At 52.2% G+C, this 16147-nt stretch overlaps 1 protein-coding gene across 11 annotated transcripts in view; it reads right to left on the reverse strand.

The window, feature by feature from the left end:
- Positions 1-16147, reverse strand: part of CCDC187 (coiled-coil domain containing 187) — a 90064-nt gene that overhangs the window by 40521 nt on the left and 33396 nt on the right. For all 11 annotated transcript variants that reach the window (XM_075905558.1, XM_075905567.1, XM_075905559.1 and 8 more), the window contains exons 15-17: positions 6335-6429; positions 4374-4484; positions 2072-2190 (exon numbers count right to left, since the gene is read on the reverse strand). In XM_075905558.1, coding sequence (XP_075761673.1) covers positions 2072-2190; positions 4374-4484; positions 6335-6429 — 325 coding nt within the window. The remainder of the gene's footprint in view (positions 1-2071; positions 2191-4373; positions 4485-6334; positions 6430-16147) is intronic.

Here is a 16147-nt window from a genome sequence, read left to right on the forward strand (position 1 = left end):
ACCAGAAAGGCGGGGGAGGAGAAACATATTTGTACATGCTATTTTGGTATATTAGCTGCCAGGGATAGTGATACCCGGCTCTTACAGAGCCCTCTTCCTCACTTAATCACAAGTATCTTTCATAACAGCCGGGTAGGGATATTTATTCCGTAGTGGAACTTCTGTATCTGAAAAGCATTTTTCTGGGGCTTAGTGGGAGCTTGGGGCCAGTTCTCAAGTACTTTGATTATGCCACTTTAAATGAGAGTTAAAATGGGCGCTTAGAGCCATGCTCATTCATGCGAGGTGGGCAACCTGTGGGTTCTGTGTGTGGCCCGCAAGACATTTCGTTACCGTTGCCCACGCCCAGCGTTGCCACGTTCGGCTGGTTTCCTCCCGTGTGGGTTTTTTCCTAGCGGTACGTGTATTACAAAAGTGACACCCACGTACAACAAGGGCAAGTGTGGTGAGGTGCGGGCTGATGGCACACAACAGTGCCGGTGAGAGCCGGGCGCTCCCTCTGCGTCCAATGCCAGCGCTGCTGCGGTTCCACTGGCGCACCCCGCACGTTCTAGGGACGCCAGCGCTGTTACCAACACGGCCCTGTCCCGGGAGACCGCCTTGCTTCCGACAATCCTGCGGCCCCCTAAGATGAAGGGGGGCCACTCGTGTGGCCCACTCACTAGTCTACCGCAGGGAGGGGCAATCTAGGCGAGGGTCTAACGCCCACGATCCACACGGCTCGTCGAAATGGACACTCCTCCGCAGCAGGGAGCAGGGTCTGGTTTGTCCAAGAAACCTGACGGTAAATCAAAGGAACCGAGGAACTGCTCCTGTTCACCCAAATAATGAAGGAGACGGCTGAGCTATGGCTACACGCCAACTTTCCTGTTACAGGAAATACAGCAGAGATCATGGGCGGAGTTGAAACCAGCTGGCCCCTTCCATTCTGCCTGAAGCCTCTTCTGCCGTCCCTCCTCTGCCGGGGCCCAGACACCCCTATTACATGGCCAGTGCCCCCAACCTCAGCTCTGGGCGGGTGGCGGTACAGCCACAGTGCCCTCAAATCCAGCCTTGGCGCGCCAGGTGGGGGACAGACTGCTTGGGACCCTCAGCCTGTAAAAGCCGCTGCATACGGCTGAGATTTTCCCCGACTCCTGAAGGGAAACAAATCAGGCCAGAGGCAGCTTGCGACTGGAGGAAGGCCTGCTGAAAACGGAGAGCTGAAACATCAAAGGGGTTAGGACGCTAATCCCACGGACAGAGCAGCTGCCATGCGAGCTGTTCCCATTGTGACATCGCTTGAAGAACGTAGCGAAACATCTCCGAGGGGTCTCTGGGTTCGTCTGTAACTTTTAAAACAACATGGGGCCCTGTGGGGCCATAGAGCCTAACCAAAACATAGAGACTCATGAGCTCTCGTGGGCAAAAGCAGCTCATCGTCTGAGGAAGGGGGTTTGCCCATGAAAACTCATGGTCCTATATATTTGTTAGTCTCTAAGGGTACGTCTAGACTACATGGCTCCGTCGACGGAGGTCGATAAAGGGCTTTCAGGTCAGCGCAGGAGTGTCCAGACTAGCGCGCTGAGCCGACAAACAGCTGATCAGCTGTATGTCGGCTCAGCGCGGCAGCCATTTAAATTTAAATGAAGCCGCGATTATTTAAATCACGGCTTCATTTCCCTCTGCCGATCAGCCTAATTTATATGGCTCCATCGATGGAGCCATGTAGTTTAGACACACCCTAAGGTGCCACAGGACTCCTCGTTATAGCAAAATACGTTACTGATGCACAGTTTGTCTATGTGTATCCCACTCACCTGCTGGGGGTGGCTCTGTCCCGGGGAGCGGCACTTAGACCACTTACAGAGAGCGAGAGACTCAGTCTGCTCTGCAGCCTTAGCTAAGTGCCAGCTGGCTTTTAGCTCAAGCTGCAGAGTCTCCTGCACTAAGTTCCCAAGGTCCCACGTTCGATTCCACCTGTCAGTGTTACGTGTGCATAGTCTGAACACTCCAAAGCCTTGCAGCCCTGAACTTGAACAAATCATAGGGTACACCGACCAAGCGCCCCATTACGCATCGCTTCCTGTACCTGACCCCAGCCGGATCATTTCTTTCAGGAGCACCTTCAAATTGATATTCTCTCTGGTCTTGCTTAGTGTGCTTCAGGCTTGCTCTCGCAGGACAGCTGGCACGGGAGCCATTCAACCCCTGTAAAAACCAAATGACCCCCCAATGGCAATGAGTGATCTTTACTAAAAGTGCCACCTTTCAGCCCGTTCTGTACTTCTCATGGACTGGAAGCTGGGTTTATAGAGCGCCTTTAGTGGTCCACTTACCCCTAAAGAGTTGTAGTAACTAATGAGTTAGCTTTGGTTGAGAACAACTGATCTATGTGTATCCTTGGGGGTCCACAGAGGTTTTCCAGGGGATACATCAGCTACTCTAGATATTTGCCTAGGCTTACAACAGGCTACATATAAGGCACTAGCAAAGTCAGTCCAAACTAAAATTTCATACAATGTCTTGTTTACACTGCTCTAATCACAATATACTGAAACGTAAGTACAACACTTATATTCCAATTGATTTATTTTATAATTATATGTTTCAAAAATGAGAGAGTCGGCCATTTTTCCATCTCCGAGGGGTCACTGTGTTAGTCTGTAATTTTAAAAACAACAAGTAGTCCTGGGGCACCTTAGGCCTGGTCTACACGAGGGATGGAAGCGACTAGTCGACTAGCCGATAAGCACAAGCTTATCGGATAGTCGAGAAGTGACTTGACTAGTCGCTTCCCCCTTCCCTTTGCTGCCGACATCAGAGAGAGGCAGCAAGGAGGGGGAGCAGGAGCCGGTGCTGGGGGGAGCCGGCTTAAAACCCAGCTCCCTCCAGCACCGTCTCCATGGGGGGGGCAGGGGCGCAGCAGGGAAACGGAGCGAGCAGAACTGAAGCGTCCCCACTCACGCTGGTTCCCACTGTGGCCACATCAGCCTTTGAAATGTACCAGGGGCCGGAGGGGCTCTTGTACATTTCAAAGGCTGAAGCGCTGCAGTGGCAACACGGGGACTCTTTGAATTCCTGCTGGCCCCGTGCTCCCTGCAGCGCCCCCCCTTTGCTGCCTCTATGAAAGGCCGCAAGGGGGGGGGGGCAGGAGCCAGTGCTGGGGGAAGCAGAGGCTGCGGGGAGGGGTCCCAGTAGGGAGCTGGGCCTCCCGGCGGACAGGGATTGCTGCCACCAAGCAGCCCCTGTTCGTGGCAGCCAGGGTTGGTCGTGGGTAGCGGCTGCTCCGGCACTAGCCCGTCTGCGGCAGACCGGGCTGTCCACCACGAACAGGGGCTGCTGGACTCAGCGCAAGCCAGGAGCGAGTAGTCCCGGTCCCGCTGATCACTGCGCCTCTGCGGCAGCTCTTACTGTATTTAAAATGCAGAGTTGCAGCGCGGGTGGCTCCTGGAGCCGGCACATGCCGGGACTGCTCAGACCTGGCTCAAAGCGACTCCTGGAGCTACCCCCCTGCGGCTCTGCAGAGCGGTGCTATCGACAAATCGTGGAGTCGATACAAATTGCATCGACTATACGATTAGCCTAATAACCACATTTTAACATCCTGAGTCTACACCAAGACCTTCGTCTGAAATAACCCACCGCAAGTTCGAATTTGTAAGCGGTGTCCACACTACCAAGCCCTTTATTCTGGACTCAGGGGCCACAGGATTCGAACTCTGCACGCCTGCTTTTCATGAGGAATAACGCCCTGCCCCCCCAGCCATACTGGGCATGCTCCACGTGGTGGGGCAGTATAAAAGGGAGCAGCTCAGCTCCGTCTGGACTGGACACGGGAGAAGAAGGACCTGCTACAGGAGCACCAGAACTTCAGAGACTCTGCCCGTTGGGCCGTGCTGTCCTGCAACCAAAGGGCTACTGTGTGGACTCTAGCCATTAGGACATGCTGCCCTGCAACTTGAGAGCTATTATATAGACTAGCCACTAGGCTGTACTGCCCTGTAACCAAACAACTATTATATGGACTCTAGCCACTAGGCCATGCTGCCCTGCACTCAAGGGCTACTAGAGAGACTTGGGCCATTAGGCTACACTGCCTCAGCATGACGGACTGACTCAGATCACAGAGAGATTGACAAGAATGCCGGCAGGGTCTACACACCCCCGTGACCTCGCCCGCACAGGATGGGGTGTGTATACACCGTGACAGCGCCCCAGTCCCATGGAAGCCACAGCACGTCTGAGGATCTGGGCTCTAGTACTTTGGGAAACAGATCCACAGTCTGCATTCTTTGTCCTGTCAGGTGAGAGAGGCACATAGGTGCCACCCCAGGTCTCAATGACTCCAAAGAGGACAGTGCCCAGTCTGGAAGGGGGCCACACAGATTTACCGCTAACCGATGCGTGAGCAGCTCCTCCAAAGACCTCTGGCTCTCTTCGGCTTCTCGCTGCGCTTTCTCTCGCAGGCTGGCCAGCTGCTCTTCCTGCTGGAGCCGGTCGGCCTGCAGGGGGAGAAAATTGTGGGTCTTAAAAAGTATTTTTAAATTGATGGCAATGAGCCACTGTGAACGCCTCCCAGGGACCTTGTCAATGCTGAGAGCCGAAAGAATTGTTTGTACGATGCTGCAGCAAACTGGTCCGTGAACCTCGGCTTTTCCTGGAAACCCTACGATAATAAAAGTGGCAGGGGTGTGTGAAAGGATGACGAATTCATGTAAGGAAGTGGGGCTCAGTTTCAAGTTGCAAACATGTCGTGCGGGGTTTTTCTTTAAATGATGCTGCATCATAACTATTTTTAAACCTGTGGGAAGTAACTTGCAAGATTCAACACACAAAGCCAAATTCCCCTCATGTGAGCAAGCCCTATTGGCTTCCGACCGGCTGGCCAGAATTCAGAATTGGTCTCCCCTGGTTGAAATCTAGTTAATTCTGGAAAATAGCATTAAGGACTCCTTCATCCTCCATACAAATTCTGGCTAACAGAAAAAGTACCCATGATGTCCACCAGGGTTGTCAATTCTGGTTAGATGTATTCCAAGCAGTTTCATCACATGATACCTTTATTTAAAGATGAATCTTTAATTCCTGGGGACTCCTGGACAATCCAGGAGCAGCGTTCCCTGGAAGCTGTGCGCTTGTGTGGCCAGTCAGGAGAAATTCAGATGCTGCCTAGTGGATTAGCAGAGCACCCACAGCTAGGTTTTGTTTTTACAGGTGGTGCACATTCACACATGCCTTGGTCCACGTAAAAAATTATTCCACACATTAATGGAAAAAATTCCGCACATGCATGGAAAAGATTAGAAGGGACATTGTTCTGGAGCGTTGGCATCTCTAAAGTAGGGGATGTAAGCGACTAGTCAACACAGTAGTTGACTAATCGCTTCCCCCCCCCCCCCCGCTGCCTCTATCAGAAAGAAGCTGCAAGGGGGGGAGAAACAGGAAGGGGTACTGGAAGGAGCCAGCTTAACAGCCAGTTCCCCCCAGCTCCAGCTCCGTGGAAGGGGGCAGGGCCGCCGCGGTGGCGTTCCACCTTTGAAATGTACAAGAGTCCCCACTGAGGCTCTTGTACATTTCAAAGCAGAAGCGTCACCTGGAGCCAGCAGACTGAGTCCCCCGCTGGCCCCGGGCTCCATGTGTCATTTCAATCTTTGAAATGCACAAGAGCTCCCGCTGGGGCTCTGGTACATTTCAAAGGCGGAACGCCACCTCCGGGGCCCTGGGGGCACTTCCGCCTTTGAAATGTACCAGAGCCCCAGCAGGGCGGGCTCTTGCTCCATTTCAAAGCGGAAGTGCCCTCATCGACTAGTCAATAGACATTCCATCGACTGTTCGATTAGTTGATTCATTTAATTTGAACACCCCTACCCTAACGTCCACTGATCCCCACCACCCCAGTGGCCTTCACATCCTGGCTGCTCTCTGGCCTTTTGGTGTTTCAGGCGTGCTAGTGACCCTCACCTGCCACACAGCTGGAGCTGGGGCCAAAGGGCAACTTTGAAGGTACGGGAAAGTCCAGACCCGGTGCGATGGTCTCTACGTATGGTCCTGCTCTTTGGAAGTCACCACCAACACCCCCATTGACCTCGGCTGCAGCAGGCTGGGGTGCTGCCTCCTCCAGCTGAGGACACTGTGTCTCCCAGGAGCAATTCAGCCTGGTCTGCTGGTGCTAGAATTGGGTCTGCCCGTGGGGAATCGGATCCTTGAGCATTGACCCCAGGAGGCCACACAGCGGTAGACCGAACGCTGCTGGCGGCAGGCAACCCGCAGGAAGGCGTGTGCAGAAATACCCAACCTCTCTTTACACAGAGCGCTGCATCCGCGTTCTGCTTTGCGGAGGGAGCTACGGTACCTTCAGTTTGTCAGCCAGCCTCCGAGACGTTTGCTGTATGGTTTCAAAGTGATCCCGGTAACTCTCTGCAGGGTCTGTGCATCTGGGGTCTCCGCCTAGGAAAGGTGAGAAGCCAGAGAGAACATCTGAGTGTTCAGCCACAAATGAACGCTGAAGAATGGCCAGGACCCGCTGTACGTCTGCGGGTAGAAGTGCATTCGAGAGAGCATCCCGTGCTTTCCCACAGAGTCAACAGGGCATGAGCTGGAGCGAGTGGCGTTGTCAGAGCTGCGCTGAGACCTGCACCTCCAGCAATGGCACCTCCAGGTTCACAGCCCCACAGCAGCCATGGCAAAGGGACAGCCAGGAACTCAGAGGACCCCAGTGCTGTCCCAGGGATCCAGGCCAAGAGGAAAAGTTACTGCTCTGCCTATTCTGTGCTATGCATGGCCCCCCAGCCTGTCCCAGATCCACAGACTCGGGGATCAGGCGCAGGGAGTCCTAGAGCATCCAGAACCGTATCACGTTCTGGCCAAGACCGTATCACGAAAGCCGCAAAAATCAGCACTGACTCCGAGCTCCCACCAACCCCACACGCTCAAGTCCTGCCACAGTTAAATGGAGTAAAACACTCATGTATGGCTGCTCTGCTGAGCAAGGATGGCCGGCTGGATCCAGGCTCTGTCCAGCGTTATGTGACCATAGAATCCTAAAGCTGGAAGAGACCTCAGGAGTCATCAAGTCCAGCTCCCTGCCCAAAGCAGGACCGGTCCCAACTCAATCAACCCAGCCAGGGCTTTGTCAAGCCGAGACTTAAAAACTTCCAGGGATGGAGATTCCACCCCCTCCCTAGGGAACCCAGCCCAGTGCTTCCCCACCCGTCTAGGGAAATCGTTTTTCCTAATCTCCAACCTAGACCTCCCCCACTGCAACTTGAGACCATTGCTCCTCAGTCTGCCACCACTGAGACCAGCCTCTCTCCAGCCTCTTTGGAACCTCCCTGCAGGGAGTTGAAGGCTGCTCTCAAATCCCCCCTCACCCTTCTCCTCTGCAGATTAAATATGTCTATAATCTAGCTACGTTTGACAGGCTCCCCCAGATCTCTGCAATGCTTGGAGGCTGCTAGGCCCTCCAGGTAGCATATTATGACAGATGATGCACAGTCATGTGGTAGCTACACAGGAGGAAGGAAGCGCGTGGACATGACCACGGGTGTTTCAGCCCCTCCTTGGATCTCCTTTCAGAGGCCTTCCCAGTTGGCTTTCGGGCCTCTATTCGTTTGTCCGGTATGTCCGATTTTGTAAACCCCCTGGGCTGTCTCTCTTCGGAGGGCGTACTCTCCCGTTAGCTTGCGCCCTCGTCTTAGGGGCTACGTGTACACGGCCTGAGAGAAACACCCAGGGGCATCACCTTGGAACGGCTCTCTTCTCTGAGGACAGTGAGCTGGCTAAAAGGTGGGGCGGGGAGGAGGGCAGACTAAAGGACCCAGGTTCTCCTAGTTTGTCTCCTGAGCACTGGGACGTTAGCCACAGGACTAGGGCTTTGACGCTGTCCAGTGAGTTGCCTGACAGCCCAGCCTGAAATGTACTTTAAGGGCAGGGTCCGCACAGGACAAGCCCAGCCTCTCCCCAGCTGCATACTGCCAGGACACAGGAGGCCTGCAGGGGCGAGAGTGGTCTACCTGCCCCACACACAGACTTGGCCTAGGGTCTCAGGGAATGGATCAGCACAGGCACCAAGGGGGCACAGAGGTGTCTGGTTTTCCGTCGCTCTGTGTCTCTCCCAGCTCAGCGAGGAATCACGTGTGTGATTGTGGCTCTCAGGGCACATGCCTGAGCTACGAGGGAGACCGGGATGGGCTCCGCTGCTGACCCGGAAGCTTGGTGCAGCTGGACCGCGGGGTCCCACATCCCGACGACGGGGTGCAAGGCGGGGAGAGCTGCACATCAGGAGTGCGCTTCGGCGCCCAGAGTTCAAGGCACTGCCTGGATGCTGCCCAGACCCATGAGCTTGGAAGAAGGCGCCTGCCTCAAAAGGGAGAGGGCTAAGGTAACGCTGCTGCAGACGCAGGAAAAAAATGTTTCTAGCCCCAGGAGCACAATGTGATTTTGCTCCCTTCTTTGCTGCTGGCTGCTCTTCAGACATGAACTCTTGCAGCACGAGGGGCAGAGAAAAGGGGGGGAACTTCGCAGCGGGCGTGCTGCCGGTGGCACTGGATAAGGGCTTCCTGCCGTCTCCGAGAGCAGCTGGGAGGCTGCTCTAACGTACCCAGGGCTGCTTCAGCCATTGGAGCAGCCTGGAATCTAGCGGGTGCAAAGTGGGATGATCCCACCTTTTCCTCCTCCTCTCGGCGCCGCACCGCCAGCATGCACACGCGGAGGCACAGACGATCAGCTTTCAGACCTCGATGCAGCCGTGTCAGACGGCTGGTTGCACTCCCCCATTCGTGGGGCCTGCTTCTCCCAGCGCTGCCCTGCCGTGGGGATCCTTTCACTTTGTCAAGGAGGAACAAGCCCAGCACCGCGGCACATTGATGCTGTCGCTTGTTCTCACTCTCGGTGCTACTTCCTTGTAACAACTCTCTGGCCCGTTGCCCGAGAGGGCTGCGTCTCTCCACTGCAGACGTAGTGCTGAGCCTGGTGCCTTTCAGGCTGACGATAGTTTCATTGTTTCCCTGTCTGTCTAAGCTGCTAACTTCTGACTTAGCCTTACAGGCTCCACCTACACCCCACATCCCTTCTGGCAGCGTGTAGGATCCGAGCAGCGACGTCCCCCAGCCCTAGGACATAAGAACATAAGAACGGCCGGACTGGGTCAGACCAAAGGTTCTTCTAGCCCAGGGTCCTGTCTGCCCACAGTGGCCAGCACCAGGTGCCCCCGAGGAAGGGGGGACAACAGGGAATCCTCACGTGATCCCTCTCCGGTCATCCATCTCCAGACAAACAGAGGCTAGAGACACCATTCCTACCCCTCCTGGCTAATAGCCATTGATGGACCTAACCTACATGAACAGGGCCGGCCTGAGCCCCTTTGGCGCCCTGGGCTCAGGCGCGCAACAGCGCCCCTGGGCGCACGGCACATGCGCTGCCCAGCCCGGCCTGGCCAATGCTGCTGGCGCGCGCGCCGGGCCATGCAGAACCCCGCGGCCATGGGGGGAAGGGCGCTGCTGGCTGGCGCTCCAGGAGCTGGGCACGCAGTGCCTAATGGCAGCTGTAAGGGACGCCGCACGCCCCTGGCAGCTGCCATCAGGCGCCCCCCATCAGTTGGCGCCCTGGGCAGCTGCCCGGCTCGCCTGTGCCTCAGTCCGGCCCTGTCCATGGATCTATCTAGCTCTGTTTTGAACCCTGTTGAAGTCCTGACCTTCACCACATGCTCTGGCAAGGAGGGTGCATTCAAAGCCCCCCTTATCTGGCTAAATTTCACAGACTCCATCCTATTCCAAATTTCCAATAGCATTAAAAAAACATACTGGAGTGATCATACAATGGGACTACTTATGAAATCATTTGCCTCTACACCTGCCTAAGCCAAGTCAACTCTATAGACGTCCCGCTTCGGATCATTCGGAGATCTGGGCTCCACGGCTCAGTTCTCTAATCACTTGACGTTAGGCAGACGCACTTACTGCTGCTTTGTTCCAGGGCAGCTCCCCTTCTTTCTGCCAGTGTCAGCGCTCAACCCCCTACCGCAAAGAGACGCCCATTCCAAGTGGCAAGTGCGTCAATGCAGCTTGGAGACGCCTGACTATCCCAGGCCTGGAAGGAGCCTCGAGAGGCAGGCCTGCCGACAGCGGGGGGCAAAGGAAGCAGTTGCCCCAGGGGCCTGGTGATTCGAAAGGGTCCAGGGCTGCTACTGCAGCAGTAGTGGTGGCCGGAGCCCCGGAGTGTCACGGCTCTGAAAGCTGCGGGGGAGTGCATTGCATTCTGAGCAGTGTGGAGGGCTGGCTGCCCAAGTCCACGCCCCTTCTGCCCAAGATCCCGCCCCTTCCTGGAATATGGAGCCACCTCCCCCATCTTGCCCAGGGGCCCATAAAGGCTGTCAACGCCCCTGCAAGAGGTCATCAAGTCCAGTCCCTCACGGCAGGACCCAGCACCGTCTAGACCATCCCTGACAGGTGTCTGTCCAACCTGCTCTTCACGATCTCCAGTAATGGAGATTCCTTCCTAGGCAATTTGCCCCTGGACTCAACCACCCTGAAAGCTGGGAAGTTTTTCCTAATGTGCAACTTAAACCTCCCTTGCTGCAATTTAAGCCCATTGTGCCTGGTCCTATCATCAGAGGCCAAGGAGAACAATTTTTCCTCTCCTCCTTGTAACACCCTATTTGGAACTTGAAAGCTTCTATCCTGTCCCCTCTCAGTCTTCGCTTTTCCAGACTAAACAAGCCCAATTTTTTCAATCTTCCCTCACAGGTCCTCTTTTCTAGACCTTTAATCGTTTTTTTACTCGACCTGCTGAAGCTTGGGAGAAGAGTGTGGCACAGAATGAGAGTTTGCGGGGTGTGGGGAGGAGATCTCTTGCTGCACAAACAGTGCCTGGTCTGATTTATCGGTCAGACTGAACAATGCCAACAGCCCTCGAAAGGGGAAAGGTCAAAGAAGGGGAAAGTTGGGAGTGATGAAAATCAGAGCAATTTTCTTTATTGATTCAAGGGAAAAGCTACACTTTCATAGCCCCACACTGAAGGGTCTCACTGCAAAATACTTTAAAGCCAGTTGGAAGTCAAAGACCAAACTTGTTTGAGCTTTGCTGGGCAAGGAGGTTGTATGATGTGAAATGCACAAGGTAGGGCTTTAATTCCTACTACAGTAGACTTCCAATATTCCGGAACCTATGGGACCTAGGTGGTACCGTATTATCAGATATGCTGGACTATCAGGAGGTACTATAAGCTGGTTATATATATACACTGAATACATTATATACTGTATATAAAGTGTTCTTAACCCTTTTCATTGTACATACTGTATACAGTATACTGTAATGTTTTAGTTTTTTTAAGCCTTTTTAACCCTTTTTGCTCTGTTCAGCTGCTGCCGCTGTTACCTTGTAACTCATTTTTGGCCGAAGCTCGCTCACTAGGCTCTTGCCATTTTGATGCCGGACTATCAGGAGTGCCGGACTATTGGATGCCAGACTATTGGCGTTTTACTGTATATTAGCTTAAACCAAAACACCAGAGGAATCTAGTCTTGGTCTTTTCAGTTTGAGGATAGTTAGTGGAAGCTGTGATGTTACAATTCTCTGCCTTGCTTTTATCACGTCTCCGGGTTCTACAAACAAGAGCCTAGCTCCCTCTGCTGACACGAAAGGTTATTACCAGTCTGCAAAGGAAGGAATTGGTTTCATGTATAAATACCTTTTCTGTGTGCTTCCAGTGACATTACGTTTTAAGTCTAGTGCACAGGTAGTCCCAATGCTCATGAAATAGTTTAAAACATCTGCTGTGCTCTAGCTTGAATGATAAAAGAAAAAAGGGGGGATCTCAGGTCAGCCATGGGCTTGACACTGAAATTCACTTTTATCTACGAAGATCCCAGTCAGGAAATACGTGTCCTATGCTTCTGTGATTCGGACTCGTGAGCAGCCCCTTACTTTCCCCAGACCTCTTTACTGAAAATCATCCCAAGCACACGAGCAGACTATAAGACTGGCCATTAAGAGTAAGAGTTTCAAAAGCACTTAAGGCCCCTTTTCAAAGGGGATTTAGGTATCTAAGAGACGCTATGTTAAATAACATGCATGTTAACCTAGATAATAGATAAGCTATACCTTTATGATAGTGTATCTCTGTCCACACTGTGATATACTGGTTGGACCTGTCTAGTCCAGCACACTCTGGTCTGGCAACATCCGTGGTCTGGCATGACTGGAGTTAGCTGGATGCCCGTTTATTAGGAGTGTGACCAAGTTTCCCGCAGTCCCATAAAGTCTGGTTACAGCCACCAGTCCGGGCACTCAGTGTTTGGTGCTGTGATTTAGTCTAATTGACTCCTCGATGTCTTCTAAGAGCCCAGGAAGCAGTAGCAGTGTTGGTGATGCTGCTAGACAATAGCAACCTCCCGGGGTCCAGCAGATTCTCTGGTTTGGCCCCAGTCAGTTTCACGGGGGCCGGACAGGAGAGGTTCGACCTGTACTTACATCTGTTTCTAAACCAATGTAGTTACAGAAGTGCAGACACTGTGCGCAGATAGGGCCTTGTGTGCTCACCTGCTGTTAGTGCCTCCTCTATATACACGTTAGCTTTTGAGGGCTGCATATTTAAGGTGGCATTCTGGGTCCAGCCCCACTGATTTCAACAGGCACAAGATTTGGTCCAGCGCGGATTATTTAAATCTTATAAACAATTCGGGTATGTCTACACGGCAAAGTTATTTCGAAATAACAGCAGTTATTTCGAAATAACTTTCCTAGTGTCTATACAGCCATTCCATTATTTCGAAATTAATTCGAAATAGCGGAGGGCTTATTTTGAAATTGGCAAACCTCATTCCACAAGGAATACCGCCAATTTCGAAACTGCTATTTTAGAAATAAGCGCTGTGTAGACTAAATAAGTGCTATTTCAAAATAGGGGGCCTCCAGCGCTTTCCAGGGTGCCCTGCTGGCCGCCCGGGCCACAAGGTAACTTCTGACCTGATGCCCTGCCAGAACCGGTTCCAACCAGCCTTAAATGCGATTCAACGTCCACCCAGTGTGGACGTGCTATTTCGAAATAGAAAAACGCTATTTTGAAATGCATTTTGTGTGTAGACATGTTATTTTGAAATAAGCTATTTCGAATTAACTGTTTTGAAATTAGACATTTTGAAATAATGCTGTCGTGTAGCATTAGTGTACTCTTCCAGGGTCGGCTCCTGTGCAGGCAAAACTCATTTGAGCTGCTGGAGTTTTTCCTGAAACAAGGGCAATAAAGAGCATGACGTCTGGGGCTGCCATTTTTCAGTGACCTTTTAGTGTGTGTTCCCACCTTGGCCTTGTGCTGCAGTGGGGCTGCCCCCAAATTAAAATGCAGCCCAGGACCCTGCAGACGGGTGGCTGGTGTTAATCGGAATCGGGAGACTATTTCCTTACCAGCTTAGTGGCTTTCAACCTACGGGTCACGACCCGGTCAGCACTGGGTCATGGAATGTCGGGCGCTAGGTCCCGTTGCTGCCGGGGATCAGGTGAGCAGTGGGGGTGGGGGGGCTAAGGCTGCTCCCTGCCTGTCTTGCACTGCAGACTGCGCTGCACCCCAGAAGCAGCCGGCAGCAGGCCCAGCTCCTAAGGGTGTGGGGTCTGGGGGGAATGCACAGGGCTCCATGCACTGCCCTGCCCTGAGCACTGGCCCTGCACTCCCATTGGCTGGAAACCTATTGCTGGCTGCTTCTGGGGCGCAGCATAGTCTGCGGTGCCAGGAGAGGCAGGAAGCTGGGAGCCACTCGAGGTCAGCCCCTCCTGACCAACCCCCAAAGCCGAAGCCCCTTCCTACGCCCCAAAGCTCTCGTCCTCAGCCCCGCCCCACAGCCCACAATCTAGTCACATGATGTTGGGTCGCGGCACCAACCATTTTCTTCAACTGGGTCATGAGAAAAAAAGGTTGAAAACTGCTGCAGCGCCCTCTGTTTCCTGCCTAAATGGACAGGTGTGTGTGTGTACTAAAGACAAGGGTTGCTTCCCACTGGACATCTTCCCAGTGAGTCCTTGTGGCGTTTGCTGGGGGTCTGTCAGAGAGAACCACTTGTCTATATGAAGTGGGCAGTCCATTGTATTTGAGAGGGGCTGTGGATTTTATAAGGAAACCTTGACGTGTCAAGAGCCAGGGATGGGCTCTTTCTCTTAACTCTAGGTGACCAATATTAACACTATTAGCTATTTTGCAAGCTCCCACTTGTTCTGCTGCCTTCTGTTGTATACTTGAAGGCTGTGTCTAGACTGGCCAGTTTTTCTGGAAAATCAGCCGCTTTTCCGGAAAAACTTGCCAGCTGTCTACACTGGCCGCTTGAATTTCCACAAAAGCACTGACTTGCTACTATTCTGCTGCCGTTCAGGCAAAAGTCCCTTTTGCGCAAAAGAGCCAGTGTAGACAGCTGAGATTTGTTTTCCGCAAAAAAGCCCCGATCCTGAAAATGGCGATCAGGGCTTTTTTGCAGAAAAGCGCGTCTAGATTGGCACAGATGCTTTTCCGCAAAAAGTGCTTTTGCGGAAAAGCGTCCGTGCCAATCTAGACGCTTTGTTCCGAAAATGCTTTTAACGGAAAACTTTTCCATTAAAAGCATTTCCGGAAAATCATGCCAATCTAGACGCAGCCGAAGAGTTTCAGAATTACCCAGGAGCAATTAGCACTCGGGGGGTGTATACATATGTTACAGATAAATATTTACATTTTGGAGTGATCTCTATAATTGCGCCTCATTATGCAAGCTGCACTGCAGAACTGACTTGCACGCTTTTCTGCAAAAGAGAGTCCCAGTTTCCACAGATTTTTGTTGACTAATAATAGAGATGTAGCTGTGTTAGTCTGGTCTTGCTGAAACAAACGACAGGACTATGCAACTTTAAGGACTAACGAGATGGTTTATTAGGTGATGAGCTTTCGTGGGCCAGACCCACTTCCTCAGATCAAACTGTGGAAGAAAATTGGCACGACCATATATACCAAAGGGATACAATCAAAAAAATGCGAACACAGATAAAATTAACAAATCAGATTTTAGAACAGAGGGAGGATCGGGGGGGAGGTTAGTGTCTATGAAATAATGATATTAGGGGTGATAATTGCCCATTACAAAGATAGCTTCCCCAATTATCACCCCTAATAACTTCTATATGTGTTCACTTTTTTTTTTATTGTATCCCTTTCATATGTATGGTCGTGCCAATTTTCTTCCGCTATTTGATCTGAGGAAGTGGGTCTGGCCCACGAAAGCTCATCACCTAATAAACCATCTTGTGAGTCTTTAAAGTTGCATGGTCCTGTCTTTTGTTTCAGCAAGACCAGACTCACAAGATGGTTTATTAGGTGATGAGCTTTCGTGGGCCAGACCCACTTCCTCAGATCAAATAGTGGAAGAAAATTGGCACGACCATACATACGAAAGGGATACAATCAAAAAAAAGTGAACACATATAATAGCTATTGGGGTGATAATTGGGGAAGCTATCTTTGTAATGGGCAGTTATCACCCCTAATATCATTAGCTCATAGAAACTAACCTCCCCCCAATCCCTCCTCTGTTCTAAAATCTGATTTGTCAATTTTATATGTGTTCACATTTTTTTGATTGTGGAAGAAAATTGGCACGACCATATATACCAAAGGGATACAGTTTGATCTGAGGAAGCGGGTCAGTTGCTGGAGCGCCAGTAGCAGTCTCCGGGCACTGGAGGGCTGGCGGGAGAACGGTAGGCCTCAGCCCCTGCCCTTTCCACCCATGGTCCTGCCCCTTCCGAGCACCCTAGCCACAGGACCAGCAACTCCGTTAGCCCTCCTGCGTATGCACCCCCCATCTGCCAGCGGGGTAAGCATTGCTCTTCGTGACCTGTTCTTCAAATCTATAGCGTCCCTAAAAATGACAAGACCTTGCCTTCCCGAGGAAGCTGTGACGCAGGCTGGGTTCAGACCAACGGCCTCTATCTCTGCAAATGCTCGGGGCTTGCAAAGACTTTTATCCCGTATACAAGCCAGGCAGAAGTTTCTATCGTCGTCAAACTATAGGTGGCAGGGGGCTTTCCTCGCTTATCAAGAGATTGCAACATCAGGCCCTTGCCCATTAATGCCGGGTGAGTGAAACACCCTTCGTTCAACGGGAAACGCTGCAGACAAGAGACTTAGTCTCCAAACATCTGAACTGCC

The sequence above is a fragment of the Pelodiscus sinensis genome, chromosome 22 (assembly GCF_049634645.1).
Source record: "Pelodiscus sinensis isolate JC-2024 chromosome 22, ASM4963464v1, whole genome shotgun sequence".
Classification (NCBI taxonomy): domain Eukaryota; kingdom Metazoa; phylum Chordata; order Testudines; family Trionychidae; genus Pelodiscus; species Pelodiscus sinensis.